Source organism: Notothenia rossii (genome assembly GCF_949606895.1).
Source record: "Notothenia rossii genome assembly, chromosome: 9".
Taxonomy (NCBI): domain Eukaryota; kingdom Metazoa; phylum Chordata; class Actinopteri; order Perciformes; family Nototheniidae; genus Notothenia; species Notothenia rossii.
The window spans coordinates 43,820,821-43,845,210 of NC_136907.1; the positions used below are offsets into that span (position 1 = coordinate 43,820,821).

Below are 24,390 nucleotides of genomic sequence, written 5' to 3' on the forward strand. Positions count from 1 at the left end.
CGCGTGCAAAACATTATTGTTTAAAAAATAATCCTGATCACAAGGAAAGGCACTGAAAAATGGAGAAATTAACTTTCTGGAAGCGACAAAAGGAAGAAGAAAAAAGATGAAGATGAGAGAAAAAAACAAGACAGTGTGTAAGTAAGTTGAGTAGATAAAGATGACATACTAAATAACTAAATGTTGCTAGTCTAACCTTAACTGTGGGATAGATAAACTTGAATTACGTAACTTCCACTACAATCAAATTATTTATTTTGTTTACTTTGACGTTTAACATGACATGAGTTAACCTAGCAGAACAGTATCTGCTCTGCTGGCCGTGACATTACCAAGTCATGTGTGCGCAGCCGGGTCGGTACAACGCCGTTGACCTATTAGATTAGCTTAGTTTAGTTTAGCTAGCTGGTTGAATGAACGTAGAAGCTATAAATTACAGTTGCCGTTGACGCGTTAGCTTAGCTTAGCTAGCCGGCTGAAAGAACGTAAAAGCTAGTAATTAAAGTATTAACACGTCTTCATTAATCTTTTTGGCATTGATACTGAAATAAACATGGTCTCTGCCATTTCTACATTAACGTTTCACCCGTTGTTTAATGGGACACCAGTAATGGAGTAATTTGGAGGGGGAAATCAGCTAACTTTATCTGTAGGCTAGTTAACTGATGAAGCTGTGTCCGGCTGAGCTAACTGTCAAGCTATGAATGTTAAATTAGGAAATGTCGATGCAAGACATTTGGACAACTGTACCCTAAATAACTTATTGTTAAGTTAGTGTGCTATGTGTTGAGTGTATTTTATTGTATTTTCCTTCTCTGTAGTCTACTCCTAGTGGTTTTATGATGATATTGAAAACTGTATATTTCAACCTTAGTAGCCATAGTGCAGGCCTCTGTATGTGAACCATGTTCACATTGTCCCTTTCAAATGAAATGGAAATAGTAAACAATGAAGAATAGTGGAAGCTATCCCCAAGAACAACATTCGAAGGTTGAATATGAGGAATTTGAATTATATAAAGTGAAAGCATTTTGAATTGTTAACATGTTACTGTTATAAGTTTCACTTTATTATCTATCCTCAGGATCCTTTCTTAAGTTTCTGGCACCAGCAGCAGCAACGGGAAAGGATAAGGTGTCCCATCCAAATTCTGATGATGGTAAGTTAAGTAGGCTATTCCACTTTTAATTGATTATACTGTGCATCGCACTCCAAATATTCCTTGTAACATGATATTCCCCGTTTCTTTTTTGGTCGTAGCAGTTCAGTCAACATCTACCTCCAGTGGGGCGTCAATATCTACCTTGAGTGGGGCGTCAACATCTGCCTCCAGTGGGGTGTCAACATCTGCCTCCAGTGGGGTGTCAACATCTGCCTCCAGTGGGACAGCAACATCTTCTCATCATGAAGATGACACGTCAACCCCTACCTCCAGCAGCACTACCACGACTACAAAAGGTTTGATCACATCAGACGACCCTGCACAATGGCCAAATGTCCTAAATGATAGTGAAAAGTGTGCACTATTAACAAGAGGACCAATACAAGAAACAGATCTAGTCTTTCCGCAGAATACTGAAAAAACTTCACGTAGATTTACAAAGGAAAACTATTCTGGTTTTAATTGTTCTTTATATGTGTGATTTAGTCGTTTTTGTATGTCTTTTATATTCATATTACTAACTAATAACTAACTTTGAAAATAACAAAATGTGAAGTTGTTAAATAAAAAACTGTTTACATTTAGCAATTTTTTTGTTGGTGTCAGATTATTTATAACACAATGGTGATGAAAGCTGGTTCGAGGGGCCCCCAGTGAATTTTTGCCTTGGGCCCCCACAGACCCTAGAATCGGCCCTGACAATGGCTCTGTGTCTCAGTAAGTAACAGGACAGTAAAACACAACACCAGCAGCTGGAAACAGCTCACTGATAGGATGCAGTCAATTCTCATGCGATCAATAAAGCTTGCTTTTTACAATGACAGGCCAAAAGTAAATAAAAAGGTCTGTTGGGGTGTGAGCAAAGTACAAATCTAACTTTGTGTTGAGTCTTTTTGTGGATAAACAGAATGAGGCTACAGGTTCCTTATGAAGTAATGATGTCTCTGCAGTCTGAATCTGATCACACGCTCTGCCTTTAGACCCAAGCTGCTCGGTCCAGTTTGTGTGTGTCCAGCTGATAACGCCTTCACATTTTATAAAGCAATCTGCAGCACTGATGCTCCAGCCTGACCAAATCACAGCTGATTAAACCGAGGATGGGTAATTAACCCGGATGACTCCATTAGTCTATATGTACTCTCTCTTTTGTCTTCCCTTTTTAAGACCCTCATTAGTGAGTGTTTGATAAAGAAATCAAAGGCAGAGAACAGACAAATGAGAGTGCTCATTTTCCCTCATCTCATCTTCAGAACGAAGCTGCATCACAAAGCTCTGGTTAATGGAACCGAGTATTTGCTGTAAAGGAGCTGACTAGCGACTGATGTGTAATTTGATATAGCTATTACTATAAGCCACACAAGAAACCAGGATCATTGAAGGATATTTTTTCACCAAGGCACTTTTTCTACCTGTTTTATATTGTTAGATGTTCTTGTTTTTACGTACTGTGTTAATTGTAAAGTGCTAACATCTTCCCTGTCAGTGTCCTGCAGCTGCTGAATAACACCTGTCTCAATAGAAGGACCTGTATAATTGGACTGTACCATTCTGCTAAAAAAGAGTGGTGTCTTCTTCAGCATGCTTTTTCAAGAAGAGAGCAAATGCCGTCGGACACCCGTACAATAACAATAAATGCAACTTTATAAGCTATCAAGCTATGAAATATGTTTTGCGGCTCCAGACAAAAAATGTTTGGGGAAAAATGAGCAAAATGGCCCTTTGGGCCAAAAAGGTTGCAGACCCCTGTCTTAGCTGATCCTTCCCCAGTACCATCAATATGTAAACAAATAAAATATCCACATGTATAAATCATTTGGAAAACTCTGCTTCCTTTTGAGTGGCTAACGTCCTTGTGGATGCTTTCAAGAGTGCGTAGAAATGCCGACAGAAGAGCCTTAAAGATGTGAAAGTGGAGAGAAAGAAGCGAGAGCAGAGAGACAGAACTAGACAGAGGGAGAGACGTTTATTGATAGCTGAGATACAGAGGAGAGGCCTGAAGCTAGTCACAAACACACACTATCGTTTGGGTTTGTTGGTAGAAAAGATGTTTAATTTGGGCTAATCTGAATTTTTACCTCATAAGAAAATGGACTCAAGCAGAGCATTTGTAACATCTCCTGAAGAAAACATGTTGTAGCTGAAGCACCAGAGATGAGTGAAAAAACATTTCCTCAGATGGAACAGGAACCAGTGTCTGTGCATCTCTGCTTCAAATGAGACAGAGGACTGGAGGACGAGTAATAATCAACAATACATCTGTTTCTACATGTTTAAAACCTGATCAACAGACATTAGCAGTACATCTGTTTGAAGACACAACAGACTAAACGCACACACTTTGGTCCCAACAGGCCTCCTCCCACAATCAGAGACCAAGACCAGAATCACATGTTGAAACCGTGTGTGCGTGTACCCACTCACACACTGGTTCAATAAAGAGGATCACTTTTTCAGGTGGCTCTATTCTTTAATAAAAACTCTACTTTAAGATCATCAATATCATTATGTGTAAGCATGTGTTAATGTAATCATATTCAATTGTCCTCAACAAGCATCATGAGAATCAAAGAATGATTCAAATGTCCCAGAATGCCTTTAGACATCCTCCTAGAAAGGGTTTGTCAAAGCTTCCGATTAAATAATCCATGAACAGCATCAACGTGGTTGTTCAGCTACTGGAATATTAGGGAAAATTGTATTTTTATATTTTCAAATTGTACGTCACTGAACAACAAGGAACATGTGGTGTTGAAACTTCATTTAAAGCAATTATGTGTGCTGTAGCAACATTTTAAAGCTGCAAGGTGTTTTTGTGTAGGTACCCAACATGCCTACAAAGTATAAAAGTGTGTTGGTAATGTAAAACTGGTCATATTTACATTGCAGATGAGAGCAGAACAGCATGAAATGCACGCTAAGCTTTAATGAAAATCCTGTCCATCTCTTTACTTTTATTTTGTAAATGTTTTTACTTACTATTTGAGTTCCTCAAAGTCATTTAGAGGAGTGAACTGGCCCACTGAGAAACTGTTTTAAAGACAACTGTGTAGCGAGGCAGCAGCTGATACCCTCCATAAGGAAAGAGTCGTCACCATGGTGATGATGGAGTCCATCATGACAGGTGTTTTGGAGTTACTACAAAAAAGGGTTTGAAATGTGCATTCGACTGGGGAACAATAAGTGGTTCAAGTAGCAACACATGTGAAATAACAGACCTCTAAATATAGGAGAACAACAACACTACTACAAAACCGACAGGTGATCACTGGGTAGGGAAATGCAAATAAACAGCTGTTTGCCATTGTAAAAAAAATCTAATCTAAAACCAAAACTCTCTGCTGAATAAAGGGAAACAACAGGCTGAAAAGAAGCGTTCAACATTCCTCTGTGGACAATTCTTTAAAGGTTTTGGGACCAATGAGCAGATTCTCAGTTTCACAGGAGGCTGTGATCAGAAGGGTGCTCCTGAGACATCACTACGGCAACAGGAGATCATCTAAACAGGATGATCAGCTGTTGTCTGCACCAGAAAGGCGTTTACTTTGAAAACTACCTTTAGGTCAACACTGATGGTTCAACTGATCAAGAAAATATATTGTTTAATTTGATGCTTTGGAAATGAAAGCACATTTAAGTGATAAAACATTGTACTACTTAATCAAATGTGTGGGGAAAGTGTAGCAAAGGTTAACAGAAAATGTCCAAAAATGGTGTGGGCTTCCTCCTGTCAGGGTTAGATGGTAGACTTGGAAAAGGAAACTTTCAGATGGTGATTTCCTCCCATGTCATAGTTGTGAAGCTCCATCAGAGTCTGGATGGCTTCCTCCACCGAGGTCATCTGGATCAGGGCCATCTTACGGTCCCTGAGGAGGCAGCACAGACAAACCGCTCAATATCATTATCAATATTGGTGTTCCCCAAGGTTCTGTTTTAGGTCCACTTTTATTCTCTATATACATCAACAGTTTAGGTGAAAATGTCGATGAAGCTACTTTACATTTTATGCGGATGATACCGTGATGTATTGTGCAGGTCCATCATTTAAGGAGGCTGTTGTTAAATTGCAGACTGTTTTTAACATTATTCAGACTCAGCTTTCTGAACTAAAGCTTCTTTTAAATGTTGATAAAACCAAGGTAATGCTCTTTTCAAAAGCTAAAAAGACACCAGAGCCTGTTTTGGATATTGTTACTATGCAAGGAATAATACTTGAGGTGGTTAACTGTTATAAATACCTAGGTATCTGGCTTGATGATTGTCTCACTTTTAAACTTCATGTCAATAACCTGCTTAAAAAACTGAGGGTTAGGCTAGGTTTCTTTTTCAGAAACAAGTCCTGTTTCTCGCTTGAGGCCAGGAAAAGGCTAGTCACTGTGACCTTTTTACCTGTGCTGGACTATGGTGATTTATATGAATGCATCTGCCTATTGCCTGAACAAGTTAGATGCCACCTATCACAGTGCACTGAGATTCGTCACAAATTGTAAAGTACTTACTCATCACTGTACCCTGTATGCCAATGCAGGTTTGCCATCACTTACTGTAAAGAGGCTCAGTCATTGGTTTATTTTAGGGCTGTCAAACGATTACAAATTTTAATCACAGCTTAAAAATTAATTAATCATGACTAATCACCATTCGAACTATGTCCAAAATATGCCATTTCTTTATGTATATTGTTGTGGGAATGGAAAGATAAATGAAATTAGGCGGATATATCCATTTAACATACAGTATGTGTTTATTATAAAAATGTTCTGTGTGTCAAAATGAAAGACAGCCCACACACCTATCAATCATCAAATCGTGGGGTCTTATTTCATTACGTGTTGATTTCTATCAACAAGTAATGTTGTATCGATATATATATAGAGTAATGCTGTAAAAATGATCGCGTTAACAGCGGTAATGAATTTTTTGAATTAATTGCGTTAAAATATTTAACGCATGAGCAGAATGACCCGCCCCATACATCCCACCAGTGGCAGCGCCAGGGTATGGCTGGGGTAGGCTACACCCATACCAAGAAATGGCTTAGCCCCACCATGAAAAATGATGTTGAAGTAAGCAAAATAAAGTCCGCCAACTCGCGGAGTAAATTGCGCAGACAGCAGTTAGTAAGATTGATTTCAGTAGCCACTTGTCTGGAAATACCGAAGACCAGAAACGGTTTTGAGAACTTTTGTCACGTAGTGATCGTCTTCTCAATAGAACATCTTTGATAATGTCTTCTGGTCAATCAGAATCAAGATAACGGCGTGGTGTTGTTGCAGGAAGTCCTGACGGAGAATACTTTTGCTGTAGTACAGGGGTGCACATAACTGGTACGCAGGTACACATGCACGGCAACAATCTGAAATGCGTACCGTCACTTGTGTCACAAAGCTGTTAACATCGGTCTGTACAACGGAATTGTGTCAAAACTACGCCAACCGGCTGCGGAGGGAGACCCCCCCCCTTCACTGGAGAACTGCGCTAAAACAGCTAATCACAACGTTCACGCTCTGTGGTCACGAAGTACTCCACTAGCCCCCCCCCCGTGTTGATTGTAATGAAATAAGACCCCACGGTTTGATGATTGATAGGTCATTTTGACACACAGAAAAATGTTATAATAAACATACATACATACATACATACTGTATGTTAAATGGATATATCCGCCTTCTTTCATTTATCTTTCCATTCCCACAACAATATACATAAAGAAATGGGATATTTTGGACATAGTTTGAATGGTGATTAATCATCCATCCATCCATCCATCTTCTCCCGCTTATCCGTGGTCGGGTCGCGGAGGTAGCAGTTCCAGCAGAGAGCCCCAAACTTTCTTTTCCCTGGCCACATCAACCAGCTCTGACTGGGGGATCCCAAGGCGCTCCCAGGCCAGCGAAGAGATATAATCCCTCCACCTGGTTCTAGGTCTACCCCTTGGTCTCTTCCCAGCTGGACGTGCCTGGAACACCTCCCTAGGGAGGCGCCCAGGTGGCATCCTAACTAGGTGCCCGAACCACCTCAAATGGCTCCTTTCTACGCGAAGGAGGAGCGGTTCAACTCCGAGTCCCTCCCGGATGACTGAACTTCTCACTTTATCCCTAAGGGAGACACCAGCCACCCTGCGGAGAAAACCCATCTCGGCCGCTTGTACCCGCGATCTCGTTCTTTCGGTCATGACCCATCCTTCATGACCATAGGTGAGGGTAGGAACGAAAATGGCGCGGTAGACAGAGAGCTTTGCCTTCTGGCTCAGCTCCCTTTTCGTCACAACGGTGCGGTAAAGCAGTCGCTTACCGTGATTAATCATGATTAATAAATGTTTAAGCTGTGATTAATCTGATTAAAAATTTTAATCGTTTGACAACCCTAATATAGAGATGTACTACAGCAAAAGTATTCTCCGTCGGGACTTCCTGCAACAAAACCACGCTGTTATCTTAATTCTGATTGGCCAGAAGACATTATCAAAGATGTTCTATTAAGAAGACGATCACTACGTGACAAAAGTTTTCAAAACCGTTTCTAGTCTTCGGTATTTCCAGACAAGTGGCTGCTGAAATCAATCTTACTAACTGCTGTCTGTGCAATTTACTCCGCGCGAATTGGCGGACTTTATTTTGCTTACTTTAACATCATTTTTCATGGTGGGGCTAAGGTGGGGCTGTAGCCTACCCCAGCCATACCCTGGCGCTGCCACTAGTGGGATGTATGGGGCAGGCCATTCTGCGCATGCGTTAAATGCGTTAAATACTTTAACGCAATTCATTCAAAAAATGAATTATCGCCGTTAACGCGATAATTTTGACAGCATTAGTTTATTTATAAAGTTTTGTTGGGTAAACTCCCGTATTATATCTGCTCTCTGACAACACAGAGAGTTGCAAGCAGCTATTGTCTGAGATTGCATGATGTAGTATTGTTAGATGTGCCAAGAGCAAGGACTGTCTTAGGTAAGACAGCTTTTATGTGTGCAGCGCCACTTGCTTGGAACAGTCTACAGCTAAAATTGATGAGCAATCTCATTCCTCTGCATGTTTTTAAAGCAAGTCTAAGTGAAATGCTCTTTGAAACTAAGGGTATTTGTAAATGTTGATAAGTATGTAAAACTAGCTTGGAAATATGTTGCATGATATCCTCTATTGTTTTATGTTTCATGTGGAACCTATTGCTGCAGGTCTCCCTTGAAAAAGAGATCTATGATCTCAATGGGACCAATCTGGATAAATAAAGGTTTGAAATGAAATCATGGTGAGTAACCGGGAAAGATGCCACATATTTCATCTCTCTGCAGGGTAGGGATTATTCCTGGAAGGTTAGCTGAGAACCTACTGATTGTTAATGCATAGTACAGAAGATATGAGTCTAGTTTGTTTTTATATTACTATCAAATGACTGAATATTGAAATATTTCATAGATATATAAGAATATAAAAATAATTAAGAAGAGTTCAGGTGTTGAAATGATTCTTACTGGAAGAACTTGAAGGCTTTGACAGTTCCTCCACTGTTAGAGAACAGAAGGCGGAGATCATCCTCTCCAACTCCATCCCTGGACGAGCAGAGTAACGCAGTGTTAGAGCACAGCAGCACGGAGGGATACACTGATTCAACTATTGGCATGGCGTAAGAAAAAGAGTGTTACGACTAATAGATGAAGTAGTTGTACTACCGGACATTGGAGAGGTGAAGTGTTGCAGAGGGAGGAAAGATGTTCTGGAAGTTTTTGGAGCCTGGCTTCTTAAAGCGATGGAGAGGTGAGCCAGAAAAATCTGTCCAACACAAACACAATATAGACATAATGACAGATTGGTCAAGAGGAAATAAACCTGGAGTAGCTTTTATTCAAGATGCAGATACTCCTTACCTTTGGTTAGCAGTTGGTCGTCCAGCCCCTCTCTGGGCAGAGCCACAGTCTGATGTTTGGACAGTGTCACTCTCATAACTTTACCAAACACCTTTTGACCATTCAAATGGCTCATCGCTACACATGAGGACAAAAAGGAAATACGGATTAGTGATAAAGCATAAAAGCATTTCCAAATATGCTGACACAGTACATCAGGCCTGTATGTCCATTATATGAAATCCATACAATTGTTCTATGGTTAAATAATACATTACCCTGCTATATATCTAGTATTGGTGTAGCCTAACCTTTACCTGCAACTGAGATTTGAAATGTTGTTCCATGACATAAAATACGTCAGTTAACACCTCACTGGTGAATGTCTGAAGCCTCTGATTAAATCGGCGGTTGCTAACGAGTGTCTAAAAGAGAATTCTCTAAATCCCGATGCAAACTGTCCGGTGGGCTTACAGAAATATGATGCTGCTGCTGCTGCTGTAAACACTCACCCAGCTGAGCCTGGTTGCCGTCAGACAGCTGGATCAGAGCACTGTCCTTCTTGTTGTAGAGGATCTTCACCCTCTGGACATCCCCATACACTCCTGAAGGTAGAGAGAGACACAGAGAGAGAGAGACAGAGAGACAGAGAGAGAGAGAGAGCAGGGTGGAGTAGAGGACCAGAAAGAGGACAGAACAGACAGAGCAGGAGAGATGGAGCCAACGAAGATAAAAAAGAAGAGGTGTGAAGGATGAAGGGAATAAAGTTAGTGCTAGAACGACAAATGAAAGGAAAAGATGGAATCCTCCCATTTGACATCCACTAGAAACTCAGTTAGAGTACGTCCACACAGCAGCTTTGAAAAAATCTTGAAAATCTTGGAGCTGGGCGTGTCTGAGAGCTTGGGGATTTTTCGCGAGCAACGCGTCCAACAACCAATCACATGAATCTCCCGCCCCCGGCATACAAAGCAAAAAAACCCGGGGATTTTATATATATATATATATATATATATAAACTCCCCAAACAGGCGAAAACCTACCAGTTTCCCCCACTGTCTCTGCCACCTCCCTCCATGCCTGGTTCCTCCGGTGTTTGTATCCCGGTAAATAGTTCTGGTCGTAAAGAACAGGGTGATTTGCTACTGTAATTTCTCGTTTGGAATATGAGGAAATTAACTGCGGTCTGGCTCTCCCAGCTTGCACGCGGTTTGATTGGCTACTATGGCTAGCGCTTGTACTGTCAGATTTGCATAAACGGGATTTGATTGGCTGACGCTTCCAGCTCAGCTTCAAAAATCCTGTAAATCTTCGCTTCGCTTCCCCACAATGCAGTTCGGCAAAAAGCGAGGCAAAGTGACGTCACTCCCATTCAAAGTCAATGGGCAGAGAAGCGTTGGAAGATTTTTTTAAAGCTGCTGTGTGGACGTACCGTTAGAGCCTTCTGTAGAGCAGAGTGACTCCGCCGAGATTACAGTGCTTCACAATGTAACCATAACTGCAGGGTAGGAGAAAAAAATATTTTTAGAAAACCTTTGAAAAGACATGCAATAACTGCTGATAGAATATGTTGTAGAGAATAATATGTACAATTAAAGACAAAAAGAAGACCTAATACCATTTGTAGTTTTTAGGCCTTAATAATTTAAGGCTTTAAAAGATATAGGCGTATCCTCAAGTAGCTTACACAGTAACTAATAAGTGTCAGAACAAACACGTCTACTGTGAGCGTTATGATGGGCCTAGTTTAAGAGTTAGAGTAAACCCAATGTCATAGTTGTACACATTAAAATGAAAAGGTGAACTATGAATACTCTTTATTAGTCCAAATCTGGAGAAGAAAAGCAGAAGGACTGTAGAGGAATGAGTCTTAGTAACGCTCCAAAACCATTCAACATACAGATTCTGGAATGAATAAATGACTACAATCTGTAGTATTGATTTTAGCACTTCCATCTTTGGCCGAGTACAGTTGTCCTTATATAGTTTGTACAATTAAATATTTTGATGTGGTAATTATTGTTTCTGCAAGCTGCAGCCATGTTATATGCTAATAGTTTGAGTATTATTATTCTACTATTTCGAACCTCACAATAACCTCTGTGTGAAAGTAGAGGGACGCTTCACACCACGTCATGGAACAGAGTTTCCACAGCACAGGAAGGATTTTTGTGTCTCTGATCTCATCAGTAAAGAAATAAGCGGACCAAACACACAGTATCCTGTGTAACACACATGATAGAGGGAGGCTTGAAGATACAGAAAGATACAGAGGAATAAACATGACCATGACCTCATTGAACAAAATTGGATTAACAGAGAGAGATATACAGATAGAATAGAAGAGGTTGAACATACCGAAGAGGGTAAAGATACTTTGAGGCGTGACCATCTTTAGAGAGAGAGACCGCAGAGCAGAGAACAGGAAGAGGAGGAGCAGAGGAAGAGGAGAGACGAAGGTAGAGATCAGACGCCCAGTGTTGGACGAGGGGGGAGGTGGTGGTTTCCATGGTGATGAGCAAAGATGGAAGGTTTTGGAGGGGTCCAAAATGGCAAAACCAAAGTTGGGTTGGACCGGATTAAAAACCATGAGGACGGAAGATAGGAAAAGGAGTTCAAAAAAAATGAGGGAAAGATTTCAAGGGGAAGTTTATGACAATAAAGGATGTTTGGGCAAAAGGGGAGAACATAAATGTGTGAGGGGGGAGCAGAGGAGGGAAGAAAGGAGCGGGAAGGGAGAAAGGAGGACAAAAACCAAAGCAGAGGTCAGTAAACAGAGCATCAGTGGAACATCAACGGAGTCTGAACACACACTCTCTGTCACACACACACTCTCTGTCACACACACACACACACACTCTCTGACACACACACACACACACACACACTCTCTGACACACACACACACACTCTCTGACACACACACACACACACACACACACACACACACACACACACACACACACACACACACACACACACACACACACACACACACACACACACACACACACACACACACACACACACACACACACACACACACACCTGGATGCAGTGAGGTCAAGAAAGGATGGGTGGAAAATAATACATTTGAGAACAGAAAAATGAATAAAGCATGATGAATGAGGGATGAACTGTGATTGGCAGGAGTTATCAGACCAAAGGGGGGCGGGACCATGGAGCAGAGGGACAACCAGATCACATGAGGTCACTGAAGGGGAACAAACATTCCCACTTACATTTGGTAACTTCATTGCAAAAATATATATTCATAGGTCTTTAAGGAAGTAAATCTTCAAATATAATCGGCAAAATTCAAATTTGGACCAGTCATATTTCTTTTGATTCAGCGGGATAGTGGGCTGCTCAGTATGCTGTGTTACCAGCGTTAATGACTAATAAAAGTCTCAGTTTCGGGAATGACCAAAACCACACAGTAGCAAGTTGTTTTGAAGCTTCTGCAGTCAAATGATACCTGCATTTCAATGGCGACGTTATTGTTTGAATGCAATATGTAGCCAAGTCAAGTGTGCATTTCACGGAGTTGGTAATTAATACTTCACCTAACAGTTTTGTAAAGTTATTTAATACATTTCAATTTTTTTTTACACTTTAATATATATTTCTCTAGTAAATATTCAATGGTGGTGGTATTGAAAAAGGTTTACACTCACTGAATCTATTGGTATCGTTATAACTTCATGGGTACTGGTGTCATAATTTTTTACATCATGTTTTCCAGGAGTATAATATAGAAAATGTCTCACTTGGTCCAGTTCTCAAGCAAACTGGGTTTATACAGTCAAATTTGTATTTTGTGTTGGTGTTTCTAATGCTACGCTGGAGACAGGGGAAGTGTACTGCATACAACTGACTCAGTTCTGACCAGAGATCTGTCCATTTGATGACACAGTTGAGAAAGAATGAACAAGTGACTGAAAAAAACATCCCCAGGACTCAACACTCACAACGTGAACAATGGCCACACCAAAATCAACCCCCCCAAGTGTATGCTGCCGATTCGTCACCAGAGAACAGCCAAGATACAAAATCCCCTTAGAAAGGGAAACGTGACTCCATTATGGAGTCTGACAGAGGAACAGAGAGAGAACCCAGAGCACTCTGACGGAGAGATGGAACACAGATCAGATAACAGATACTGGAGAGGACCAGATGGAGTAGGTACACATTTAGAATTAGAGAAGAAAATGGAAACTGACAGAAGAAACTGAAATCTAAGATATAAGTATGTAAGGTGGGAATTTAGCTAAGAGAAACAGAGCTTCAAAAACAGAACTTTGGAGATCAGATAGAGACATAATGTACTATTTCAGGGTGGACAAACACAATCACAGACCAACACTGTAAATCATACTTCAATTAAGCTGAAAATGATCCAGTGGTGTGGGTTCAATTGTGGAAATGAGTGATTTAAAGAGGAGATTGCAGATAGTCATTGAGTTAACTTATGGCATGTGTACCTCTTCATTCAGGTTTGATGCCAACAGGACTCCTGACACTCCGGACCCAGACAGAGCAACACGACCAGCCGCCGCCGCCGCTGCCGCTGCGGCGCTCAGAGGACTGATGGCTCCTGATGGCACAGCACGAGACAATCAACATGTCACACAGCAGCAGGAAGTACAAACCACTAAAACACTTGCTGCAACAAAAAACAAACCCAAAACAAATCTTAGACGCTTTCACAATTATCTCAAAGTTTTACGACATCAAAATAATGCAAAGAAATCTGAAGCACAAAAAGAAAAATATATTATAATGAAGGATGGAGATGTGCTTGCTTCCTCAATCAACAGGATGGCAAGATTTTAAATCACAAAATACATTATAATTAATTTGCAACTTTTTAAAGTTCTAAAACTGAATTAAAGTGCACTTGCACTGCACTGTTATCAAACAACCTAGGGCCCAGTCACACAAACTAATATATAAAACACCCTGCATTCCGCTATGTCCATAGATATATATTCAATTTGGATATTTCAATATATTCAAGGCTAGCACATTTGATGATGCGTTCTTACTGTTTCACTGCATATGCAAAGGATTGCGCCACAACAATGTTTCATGATAATGACTTAAATAAACCTTAACAAAATGTACTTTTTGTGAAAATACACACAAAAGTCAAAGCAATTATAGCTAAGTAAGGCCTTCTGCACTACACATATGCAGCTGGTTAAGAAGTAATTAGCTAAGGAACCTCAGTTTACAAAAATCTAAGCCACATTTTGAGTCACAATTAATTTAGGCTTATCAATTCCAGTTGACCTGCATCAAAATATGTAATATAGAAAACGATGTTTACCACATTATAACTGATTCCAGCTAATCATAAATATATTTCCCTCATCTATTAATATAGCTGTACTATCAACCTGAATTTGAATTATTTTCCAGTGCTTGCACTTTTAGAGAACAATAATAGGAGGTGACATGAGACAGGGCAGCAGCATGAAGGAAAGAGCAGAGAGAGAGTGATGGATAACAGAATAAATATTATTAGGAATGATGAAAAGATAGGTACCTCCGCCCTGCGAGAGGGAGAGAGAGTTTGAGTATCCTCCTCCACTCGAGTAGGAAGCTAGCGCTCCAGATGGGGTACCTAAGAGACAAGAACAACTAGATTTATTCCACAAAACACTGATATAGTGTAAGAGTACAAATACCAAAAGACCAACAACAGTCTAAGTCTGCAAATGATTGAAACCGTGACAGTATGATACCGTGGGAACATGTTGAAGGAACTCGTTTTGTAGCTGAAATGAATATAACTAATTATCTTGCTCCCAACAGACTAGAAACAATATTTTTTAAGTAAATAACATTTATAATAAAGCCCTTTTCACAGACATAGTCACAAAGTGCTTGACAAAGCATTAAAACATCATACGAATTAAGTGCTCAAAACACAATCAATTGTGAAAAACACAATTGAATAGAATAAAAGCACACAAGTGACCCAACCGCTTGCCCAAACAGGAATGTCTCTAAATGACATTTAAAAGAGTCAACAGAGCCAGCGGACCGTAGGTGAGCGGGCAGAGCGTTCCATAGTTTAGGAGCCACAGCCTGGAACGCTCGATCACCACAGGTCTTAAGGAGAGTACGTGGGACAGACAGTAGGTTGAGCATGTTTGTCCTCAGAGAGCGAGCTGATGAGTATGGGTGACTTTCATGATAGCACACTTATACGTCAAAAATACAAAGACAGTATAAATTCAAGTGAAATGTCGTTTGGGTTGTTTTCCAAAAAGATTGCATTCTTTATCTAGCAGCATGTTTTATTCGGGTTTAACTAATTTCCGGGTTCAGGACTCATTCCTGTATTACTCCATACTGAATTCATTGTATTTGAGAACAGAGGGGGCCATTTGTGTAGAGGTTCAGTATTATAAATACTCCATTGGGATACATGAATGGATGTAGTGTAGTTAGACAGCGACAGAAGTGTATTTACCCAATAAAGAGTGATCCTTGTTGGCTGACTCTCCGTCTCCAGTAGGAAGGTCAGGTCTGGTGTAGTCACGACTCTTATCATTGTTGTATTTCACGTTGAGATTCACCAGTTTACTGAAGTCTATCCGCAGAGTACAGCATGAGTTATAGATGTTCTGTCCATCCAAAGACTGGATGTGGGAAACGAGATAAAGAATTAAACAATTATTTCAACAACATTTCATTGATAAATATTAGCTGAAAGAGGAGTAGTTATTGTTTGTCCTTTACATGAACAAACAATCTTGAATTCCTTTTGAATGTTTACATACTAAACTGGACATCTATGGCGCGTTTCCACTGCAGCGCGGAGCATGCTTTAAGCGTGCCGAGCCGTGCGGGTCACGTTTTTGGTCGCGTTTCCACTTGGCCTAGTACTGGCTAGCGGGGTCCTAATTCACAGTTACTATCAGCCGGAGGGAGCCTCGCTGCGGGGAAGATGTGTGTGGACCTGTCAACGAAACTTACACATTTAACACATTTAAATAATTGGTTTAAACGGCATAATAATAAGGACAATCGTCCTTTCTGTGATTCTCCAGAGCACACATGTTATGATATTAGGGTCATGCAGAGTGAGATGAGATCGCTGTCCCTTTAAGAGAGAGAGAGAGAGGTGTGGCTTGTGCATGTGTGGATGGCAGAGCAACAGTGAGGGAACGTGTGTATGTTTCTAGAAGTGAAACGAGCCAGCAGAAAAACAGAGGTCTGTGATGTATTTTATGAAACGGAAGAACAGCTAAATAAATGCAACGGCCTCCCAAGAAGAGCTCGCCTCTCTCCAGTCATTTAAGCTAAAGTGGGTTATTGAACCTGAAGCTTGTTGCTTCTGCCCTCCTCGACTACGGTCTGGGAGCCGACAGGAAAGTTCAACACACAGATGGCCAGTCCGCCCCTTTGTAGCATATTATTTCGATGAGCAGATCGCCACTGGGCTTTCAACTAAAGACACAGCCACGCAAAAACCGCAGCATGTGTACAGCTCCTTATGGGTAGGCCTACTGCAATTTGTGAAGTGCTTTCCTCCGTGGTGAAACGATCAGCACTGCACCACGGAGGAAAGCGGCAGAAAGTCACCTGGAGTTAAAGAGAGCGGGGCTGCATTGCGTGCATGGCTGTCTCTTTAAGGATCCAAAAATACAATTCAAATATTATTGCACACTTATTCCACTTATTCCTAGTGTGCCACTGGTTACGGTGCCGCGTGCCAGCGCACGCGTGCCAGCGGTTGCCGACCCCTGCCATAGATACTACCCCAGTTCCTAAACTGTAATGGAAATGCGCCATAAAGTGAGCCAGTCCTAACGAGGCCTAGTCATACCGAGCGATGCCGTGTAGTGGAAATGTGCCATTAGAGTTATTAATATCCTTGTCTGTCTACATCTAAAGCCAAACATGTGAAAATGGCTGAAACGCAATATGTTAACTGCCTAAATTGAATCTAAATCCTGTTATTGCAGTTAGAAACTTGACTAAAATAGAAATAAGATAAGACAGTGTTTCCCCTATATACAAATAGTGGCGGCGCAGCGCCGCTGCTGAAATATGAGCGCCGCTGCTAGGGGGCGCCAGCCAGGTACCCAAAAAGAAAAAAATGTTTTACTTTTTTTTTTTTTCTTAAAATAATAATAAGTGGCGACCATTTTTCATTTTTGATTGTTTGTTATGTGGATTTGTAGTATTTGTGTTACTGGCATAGCCGACACAGGCGGTCGCCTAGGACGCCAGATCTGGGGGGCGCTGCGCTGGTAGCTCTGGGAGGGAAAAAACATTTTTGAACGTTGGCGCTCATCCAAATGTTCGGCCTTGATGTAACAACATTCATAATTAAGTAAATGTAACACCCTTTTCACCCCGGTTACACGTTTAATTTGCCCTGTACGGTGGGCGCTAGGTTAACTAGGTAAAATAAGATATGAATGAACAACAAAATTAAAATAAGCTACATTTATTTGTTATTGGCTATGGTAGGTTATTGGTTATGTTCACATACTTATTTGATTATTAAAATGTAAACTGATCTTTTTCATATGGGCGTTTTTATAGTTGTACCCCCTAGATCAGGTTTCTAGTAATTCTGGGCTCAAAGTGCACCAGATTGAAGCATTTCACTGTAAAATGTTCAAAAAAAATTCTTCCCGGGGGAGCATACCCCCGGACCCCCCTAGAGGATGTGACGTCCACCCCCCAATTCAAACATGTTCATACAATACTGAATACATTTGAAGCCATTTTGACGTCTATTACCTATGTCAAAAAGTTTCTGTTTTGCAGTGTATTTGTCTTTTGTAGAGATTTTTCATTTATTCTTTACACATAAAATGTTGCCTAAAATCTCACCAAGGGACCTGGTACTAGGCCTAAAGAGCCTTTCTTGTTCTGACACAGAGAAACAAATTGGCGGGGCGCACTTCGCACGCGCACACACAAAAAAATTCCACACTCTCCGCGCTCACATTATGCTGGGCCCACGTGCCGTAGCACCGCTGCTATGACTCCATCCTAGGGGAAACACTGTAAGAGGTACTGGTTTGTATTGCAGCAGCATGTTCATGTGCGTGTGGTCCTACCAGTTTAGCTTGTTGTGCATTGACGGGGTCGCTGAACTGCAGAAGAGCCTGAAACTGGTTGTTCTTGGTGAAGGTTATAATCTTCATTACCGTCCCAAACTTACTGAAGATCTGCAAAATTCAAAGAATTCATGGTGAAAAAAACCATCACAAAGCTAGGATATAAATAACAGTTCACCAGGTCAAAATATTAGTTTGAAGTTATGCACACACACACACCTATCACATTATGAAAATAACATGTCAGCATGTGCTTTTGAAAGGACAAAAATAAATTCAAAACATTAGTCATAATTAAAAAGACATGGGGGTGTGTGTACCAATGGGGGGTCTAGAGCAGTGGTTCCCAACCTTTTTTTTACCAAGGCTCACCTGAAAATATTTCTCGACCCCAAGGCACACCAACTTCTCGTAGATTTAAAAACCACTTCAGAGCTTAAACTACAAACAATAAATACACCATAAATTGGTTTTCAAATGTGTATTTAATCTAATAGAACAAATAATAGAAGTCACCCTAAAAAACATATAATCCATCATATTCATCATCAACAAGAACCAAACTAAAAACGACTCCTGAGTTATTATTTTTACATTTGGATTTCAAAAGAGGTAGGCCTATGATAACATAAAATTAATAATAACTTAAAGGGACCATGTCATGGCCATTTCCACTGATCATAATTCCATTGTTGAGGTATACTAGAATAGATTTATATTGTGCAATTTTCCAAACTCACATTGGTTTCTCATACAGCATCTCTGTATAGTATGTGTATTCACTGAATTTCACTCTATACCTTTAACGGCTCGTTGGAGCTCCAATAGCTCCAGCCCCCACCCTCCCTGTGAGCAGGGACGTGCACAGGTACGGGCTAATGTTGCCCGGGCAACGGCCCTTTTGAACGTTTTGGCTGACTTGCCCCTCTGGAGAGAGCGAATGTCTTTTTTTTCGGTTGTGGCCGAATAAACTTGATAAGTCCACAATTAGTATTGTAGAGTCTCGCACACCTTGTCAGCGCTTTCATCAGCCCCCAGTCACGTGACTTTGTTTACAATCTGACAGCTGAAAAGCAAAGGAAAGCCCTCCAAGTCCGGTCCAGCCTCATATGGCTATGGTGATCATACCAAATGCCTGCCTGGCTTTGGTGGCAAATCCCTGGGTCAATCTGTCCACGGAAATGTCCCCGTTTTTAAATATGCTTAAAGAGCATCTTGCAGGTTGTTGTTTTTTTCTACATTTATGCTTAAACTTGCTTGAAAATTACAATTAAAAAAGTGAATGTAGGATTTGATATGTTTTACGAGACATAAGGGCAGAAATTCAGAGGGGAAGGAGCAATTTTGAGCTCTGCTCTTAAAAACGGCTTTTTTTTAAGGTCATACGTGAGACGCGTCATATTACACCACAAAGGGGACACATCTCCGCTCTCTGACTGCGGGTATAGTTAGTAGTTGCGTTGAGTTGAGCGGTTGTGTTTTAGTGAGCTGGTATTTTTCGGTAGTTTTACATTGTATTTCACCATTTGTAATCATGGTGCAGTATTGTGTTTGTGCAGGTTGCACAAATACCAGCCTGTCAGGACATCGAGTCCACAGTAAAAAGGGCCGGAGCTAGCGTTCGTTCCTGGGTGCGTTGTGCATCCACCTCCCTGCAGCACATACTCTCCACAGCTTTATCAGGAAACCGTATTACTTCTCTCTCCCCCCCTTCGCTGCTCTCTCTCTCTCCCCTCCGGTACATGGCACCGTAAGACGTAGTGTGGAGTTCCATTAGGTAACGCTGTGGTGGCTGTACTGCTCCAGCCATCTCCTTTGTGTTTGTTTGTTTCCCCCTGTCTGTGTTGTTTGTGTGTGCGTGGTGGCTGTCACTCCTGGCTCAACCTCCACTCACCTGCTGCAATCAGCTGTGCACCCTCCCCAACTACACACCTGCTTTCCATCAAGCCATTTACAACGGCATATCAACGGATGCTCCACAACCTTTCTCCGCCAGATCGTCAAGTATCAGCCGTATCTTGCATCTCTCCTCCGGTACACAGAACCGTAGTGTGGAGTTGCATTAGTTTCCGTTATGGATCAATATCAACAGTCCTGCCAGTAACGTTACTATATTATCAATGCTACGTTAGTTATAACCTGATATATGATAGCTAACTTCACAATGTTGTGATGTGACGTTAGCTAACATTCTGTAGATAACGCCGGTCACTCACCAAGATAGCTGCCCAGTTTCTAATCCTTGGCTGCTCCTGGTCTCTTGGACGCCTAGCAGGCTCACAATTATAAGGTTGTGGTCCGTCATATGCATTCGAATATTCATGTTCAACTTCTTCTGTGTCTTCTGTGTCGAAACTAGCATTGGGATCCATGTTTATTAATACGTTACACCGGCCGCTCTCCCCCTTGTTTCCTCCATGTTACGTCACACGCGGGAGGTCACGTGCCGAGGCTTTTTTATGCGGAAGTGAACATTTCTTACAAAAACGATGCCAGATGTCACTGTAGTGTATATTTCTGTATATTTTTTTGAAAATCTAGTGTATTCATCATTTTCCTACACATTTATTCACAGGTGTTTTTAACCTGGAAGTTGCTCTTTAAAATTGATTTTGAGTTTTCTCATGGCAGAGTATAGGGGACAAATCAGGGGACTTTACTTCCTCTTGACACCGTTGGTTATTTACAAAAAAAACACCTAAATATACTTGTTATTGTGCTTGTTTCTTCTCATCTGCTCCGTAAACTCCCTCACCCTCTTTTCTTGATAGCCCTTTCTTCACTGCCCCACTTCATTGTAGGATTTCTGCCATGTCTCTACTTTAGTTTGACCATCTCTGTTATTAAGTTATGGAATACTAAATAAATAAGTAATTAGATACCTTACCGTTACTGACCTCATAAAGAATGATAAGAATAAGAATAATGTGTATTGAACTGGTTTAAAGGTGGGGTAGGTAAGTTTCAGAAACCGGCTCGAGTGCACTAAAATTTGAAAGTACACAGCCAAAGATAATCCGACCCTTCCTTCAGACTTCCTTACAGAGCACCTCCTCCGCGAGAGCAGGCTGCAGTAACGTTACATATCAGGCAAAGCTAAACACATCTAGGTTAGCAATACTACACAGCCAAAGCAACTCCGATATTGACTCTGGTTTGACTTCTCCTAGTTTCCACTTTCTTTTTGTTCTTAATTTGCTCCGTTAAATTTTTTCTTTTGCAACCAGTAGACAATGTTGAACCTAACTCTGCCATGGTGAAAGTGGCCGCCTGTTGCTGGCGAGTCATTGAAGTACTGCTGCAATGCACACCCAATGAGGGAACGAGATAAATTTGTGCGTGCACGACATGGAACGCTGACAGACAGGGCGGCCATCCAATCCGTTTAGCCGGGTCGGCTAAACGGATTGGTTGTAGTTTTTACAGTATTATGGGTTCCACCGATGACATTTTTTTATGGATTTTTTGTCAAAGCACTTAAGATATTCATTGCTATCGGGATGTTAAGAGCATTCCATGGAATATAACAAAAAGTGTATCTCGAGACGGTTTCTGAAACTTACCTACCCCACCTTTAATCAATTAGTGAGTTTATTTAAGGCACAGCAGTTACAATGGTCAAACTACATTAAAACAGAATTGTCCGCATTTTGTCTTTAATAGTTGCTAACATTAGATATGTTAATGAGATATGGACCGCAAAACCAAAAATGTCCCTGGTTTTCATTTTTTATAAAAAGTTCTTACGTTTTCGTGGGGGGGGGCTTTTTCTAGTTTAGAGCAATAGCCCCTCCAAATATCTGTGCACGTCCCTGCCTGTGAGCACAGTGTGCTCTGATTGGTCGGGTCGTTGTGAATTGCGCTGAGCTCCGTGGAGGTGTGGTTTCCTTGTTTAGCGATACAGTGAAACACAGCCAAACTCATCCTGAGCACACAAACTCACAGCCGAAGTAAAAACAATAAGTGTGGCTTGATATTGATTAAGAAAAAGGTTGATAAACGAGATCCCAACTGTCTGTGATCAGCCTGCAGCCAGAAAGGAGAAATCAGCAGAGCTGCCTGCACTGTGTGTGTGTGAGGAAGTCTGTGGATTGGTCAATTTGGACCAATCAGCTGGGGCTTAACGTAACGGCTCCGCGAACGTAACGTAACGGCTCCACGGATTGGTCCATTTGGTTCCGGGTACCGCATGACGTTAAGCCGTACCCGGAAGAAACATTGGACAATGACGTATCAGTGATCAGCAGGTCTTTTCTGTGTTAGAGTTTTACTCGCTACAGGGTGTACTTTGAGGGGTTTTGACTTCAGACCGTTTACATGCATAAAAACCTTCATAACACACAAGGGTACGGGTAATAACTGGAAAAGCATGACATGGGCCCTGTAGGAGCCAAAATGCTTGTTTTTGCCTAACTTATTATTTGTATTATTATCTTGTATTTCTGTTTGCATCGCGTTTAATTCTTATTGTTTATCATTTCCGACAATGGTCACGTGAGTGTGGTTTATTGGTATTTAGTAACCTGTTGGATGCCAGTTGGGAAGATATGATGTAGGAAGAGGTTGAATTTGCTCCGATACTTTCTGTTGACAGTCAGGAGTTGTATATTGTTTGTTTTCGTTTTATTAAAACACCATGGACTACAAATGAATACGGACTCTTACATGGAACGCGTCACAACAAAGAGCACTTTTTAGCCTCTCAGCAGCTAACTCATAGGGAGTTATTGCAGCTACAGGCCCTTTAATAATAATAATTATAAACAGACTAATCAGTTTAAACAGCTAAAATAAAACTATGATAGTCACATGTTAGTGCGACACATGTGCCTGCTTTTGGGAGCAGAGTCTCTTTATGCGTGGGGGCATAGTGGACAGCGCAACGCGGAGGTCCTGCTCCAATTATAGCCGGGGGCGTGTCTTGTTTTTGACATATATGAGTGAGGAAAACGCCAGCTCGCACAAGTAGGAGGTTGGTAACGGTAAAAGCATGTTGATAGCACTCTCTGAGAGGTATGAATACTTGTGTCGCACAAGCAGCCAAAAGATATCCAGAAGTAGTTCACCGTGCTTCAGTTTCAGGGAGCGGTCCATAGCGCTGCGAGTTCATCCTGAGCTCTGCTGTTTAAACTAGTGGCTGAAATTAATGAGAGGATTAAACGGATCCCGCAGCCAATCGAAGTCTTCATTCATAGAAGGGAAATATGACTCAAACCTCTCCTCCAGCACTCTCACTCTCTTGTAATATTCAGGGTTCATTCACTTTTTCACCAATGATTTTCAATGAGTTTTCCATCACTTCTCAATGACCTTTACCAATTTTCCATGACCAAAAGAAATTACCACTGAAAACAGTTTATTTTAACATGAAAATAAGGTCTGCATATGAAACATGTTGTGCCTATCTAAAACAAATCAAATAGTAGGCTTACTAGCTTTTACACGCTAAAGGAACTGTAGTCAGGGATGCAAACTCAGGTATGAAAAAGGTGACAAGGATCCGAGCCCCCCCCCCGACCCTACGGAATATCGGCTTTAAAATGAGGAATAACAGAGGATTTTAGCAGTCAGAACAACTAAAGCAGCAGTGCCAATAATAACAGAAATGCTAAAGAGTCACATCTAATAGAAATATATAAAAGCATTTATTTTAATTGTGGAGCAGTCAGTTTATAATTTTGGCAGGACTTTTGAGCATTTTGAAAATGTATTTTCATGCCTCTGTTCAGTCTTTCTATCTTTATAGCCACTGGTGTAAAGTAACTAAGTTCATAAACTCAAGTACTATACGTGGGTACAATTTTGAGATACTTGTACTTTATTTAAGTATTTCAATGTTTTGCTACTTTGTACTTCTACTCCTCTACAATTCAGAAGTAAAAGGTGTACTTTTACTCCACTACATGTATTTAATCCCTTTAGTTACTTCACAGATGTGGATGAATGATGTGAAATATAATCAAGTGTTAAATCAGACTTTAGTTCCACCTGGAGCAAATCCACAAGCTACCCTGCAGTATACAAAGTCATTCAAACTAGCTGCACCTTTACCAGCTTTGAGAACACTTTCATGATCAATCATTATAAAACATATCATATATATTATTCTGAAATGGACCAATCTGCACAATGACTACTTTTACTGTTGCTACTTTAACTATATTTTGATGAGAATACTTTTCTACTTTTACTTAAGGAACATTTTGAATGCAGGACTTTTACTGAAACAGAGTATTCCTACACTCTGGTACTATTACTTTTACTCAAGTACAAGATCTGAGTACTTCTACTTTTAC

At 40.9% G+C, this 24,390-nt stretch overlaps 1 protein-coding gene and 1 long non-coding RNA gene across 5 annotated transcripts in view; one reads left to right on the top strand and one right to left on the bottom strand.

The window, feature by feature from the left end:
• On the top strand, positions 1-3,308 carry LOC307019699. The gene is made up of 3 exons (XR_013802724.1): positions 1-137; positions 1,085-1,159; positions 1,261-3,308. It is a non-coding gene; the product is annotated as an uncharacterized lncRNA (long non-coding RNA).
• Positions 3,107-24,390, bottom strand: part of LOC307019692 (polypyrimidine tract-binding protein 2-like) — a 26,418-nt gene continuing 5,134 nt past the window's right edge. For all 4 annotated transcript variants that reach the window (XM_079650740.1, XM_079650742.1, XM_079650739.1 and 1 more), the window contains 10 exons: positions 18,095-18,205; positions 15,487-15,655; positions 14,554-14,631; positions 13,487-13,599; positions 11,361-11,394; positions 9,515-9,607; positions 9,024-9,140; positions 8,829-8,928; positions 8,631-8,708; positions 3,107-5,025 (listed from right to left, as the gene is read on the bottom strand). In XM_079650740.1, coding sequence (XP_079506866.1) covers positions 4,896-5,025; positions 8,631-8,708; positions 8,829-8,928; positions 9,024-9,140; positions 9,515-9,607; positions 11,361-11,394; positions 13,487-13,599; positions 14,554-14,631; positions 15,487-15,655; positions 18,095-18,205 — 1,023 coding nt within the window. In that variant the 3' untranslated portion in view covers positions 3,107-4,895. The remainder of the gene's footprint in view (positions 5,026-8,630; positions 8,709-8,828; positions 8,929-9,023; positions 9,141-9,514; positions 9,608-11,360; positions 11,395-13,486; positions 13,600-14,553; positions 14,632-15,486; positions 15,656-18,094; positions 18,206-24,390) is intronic.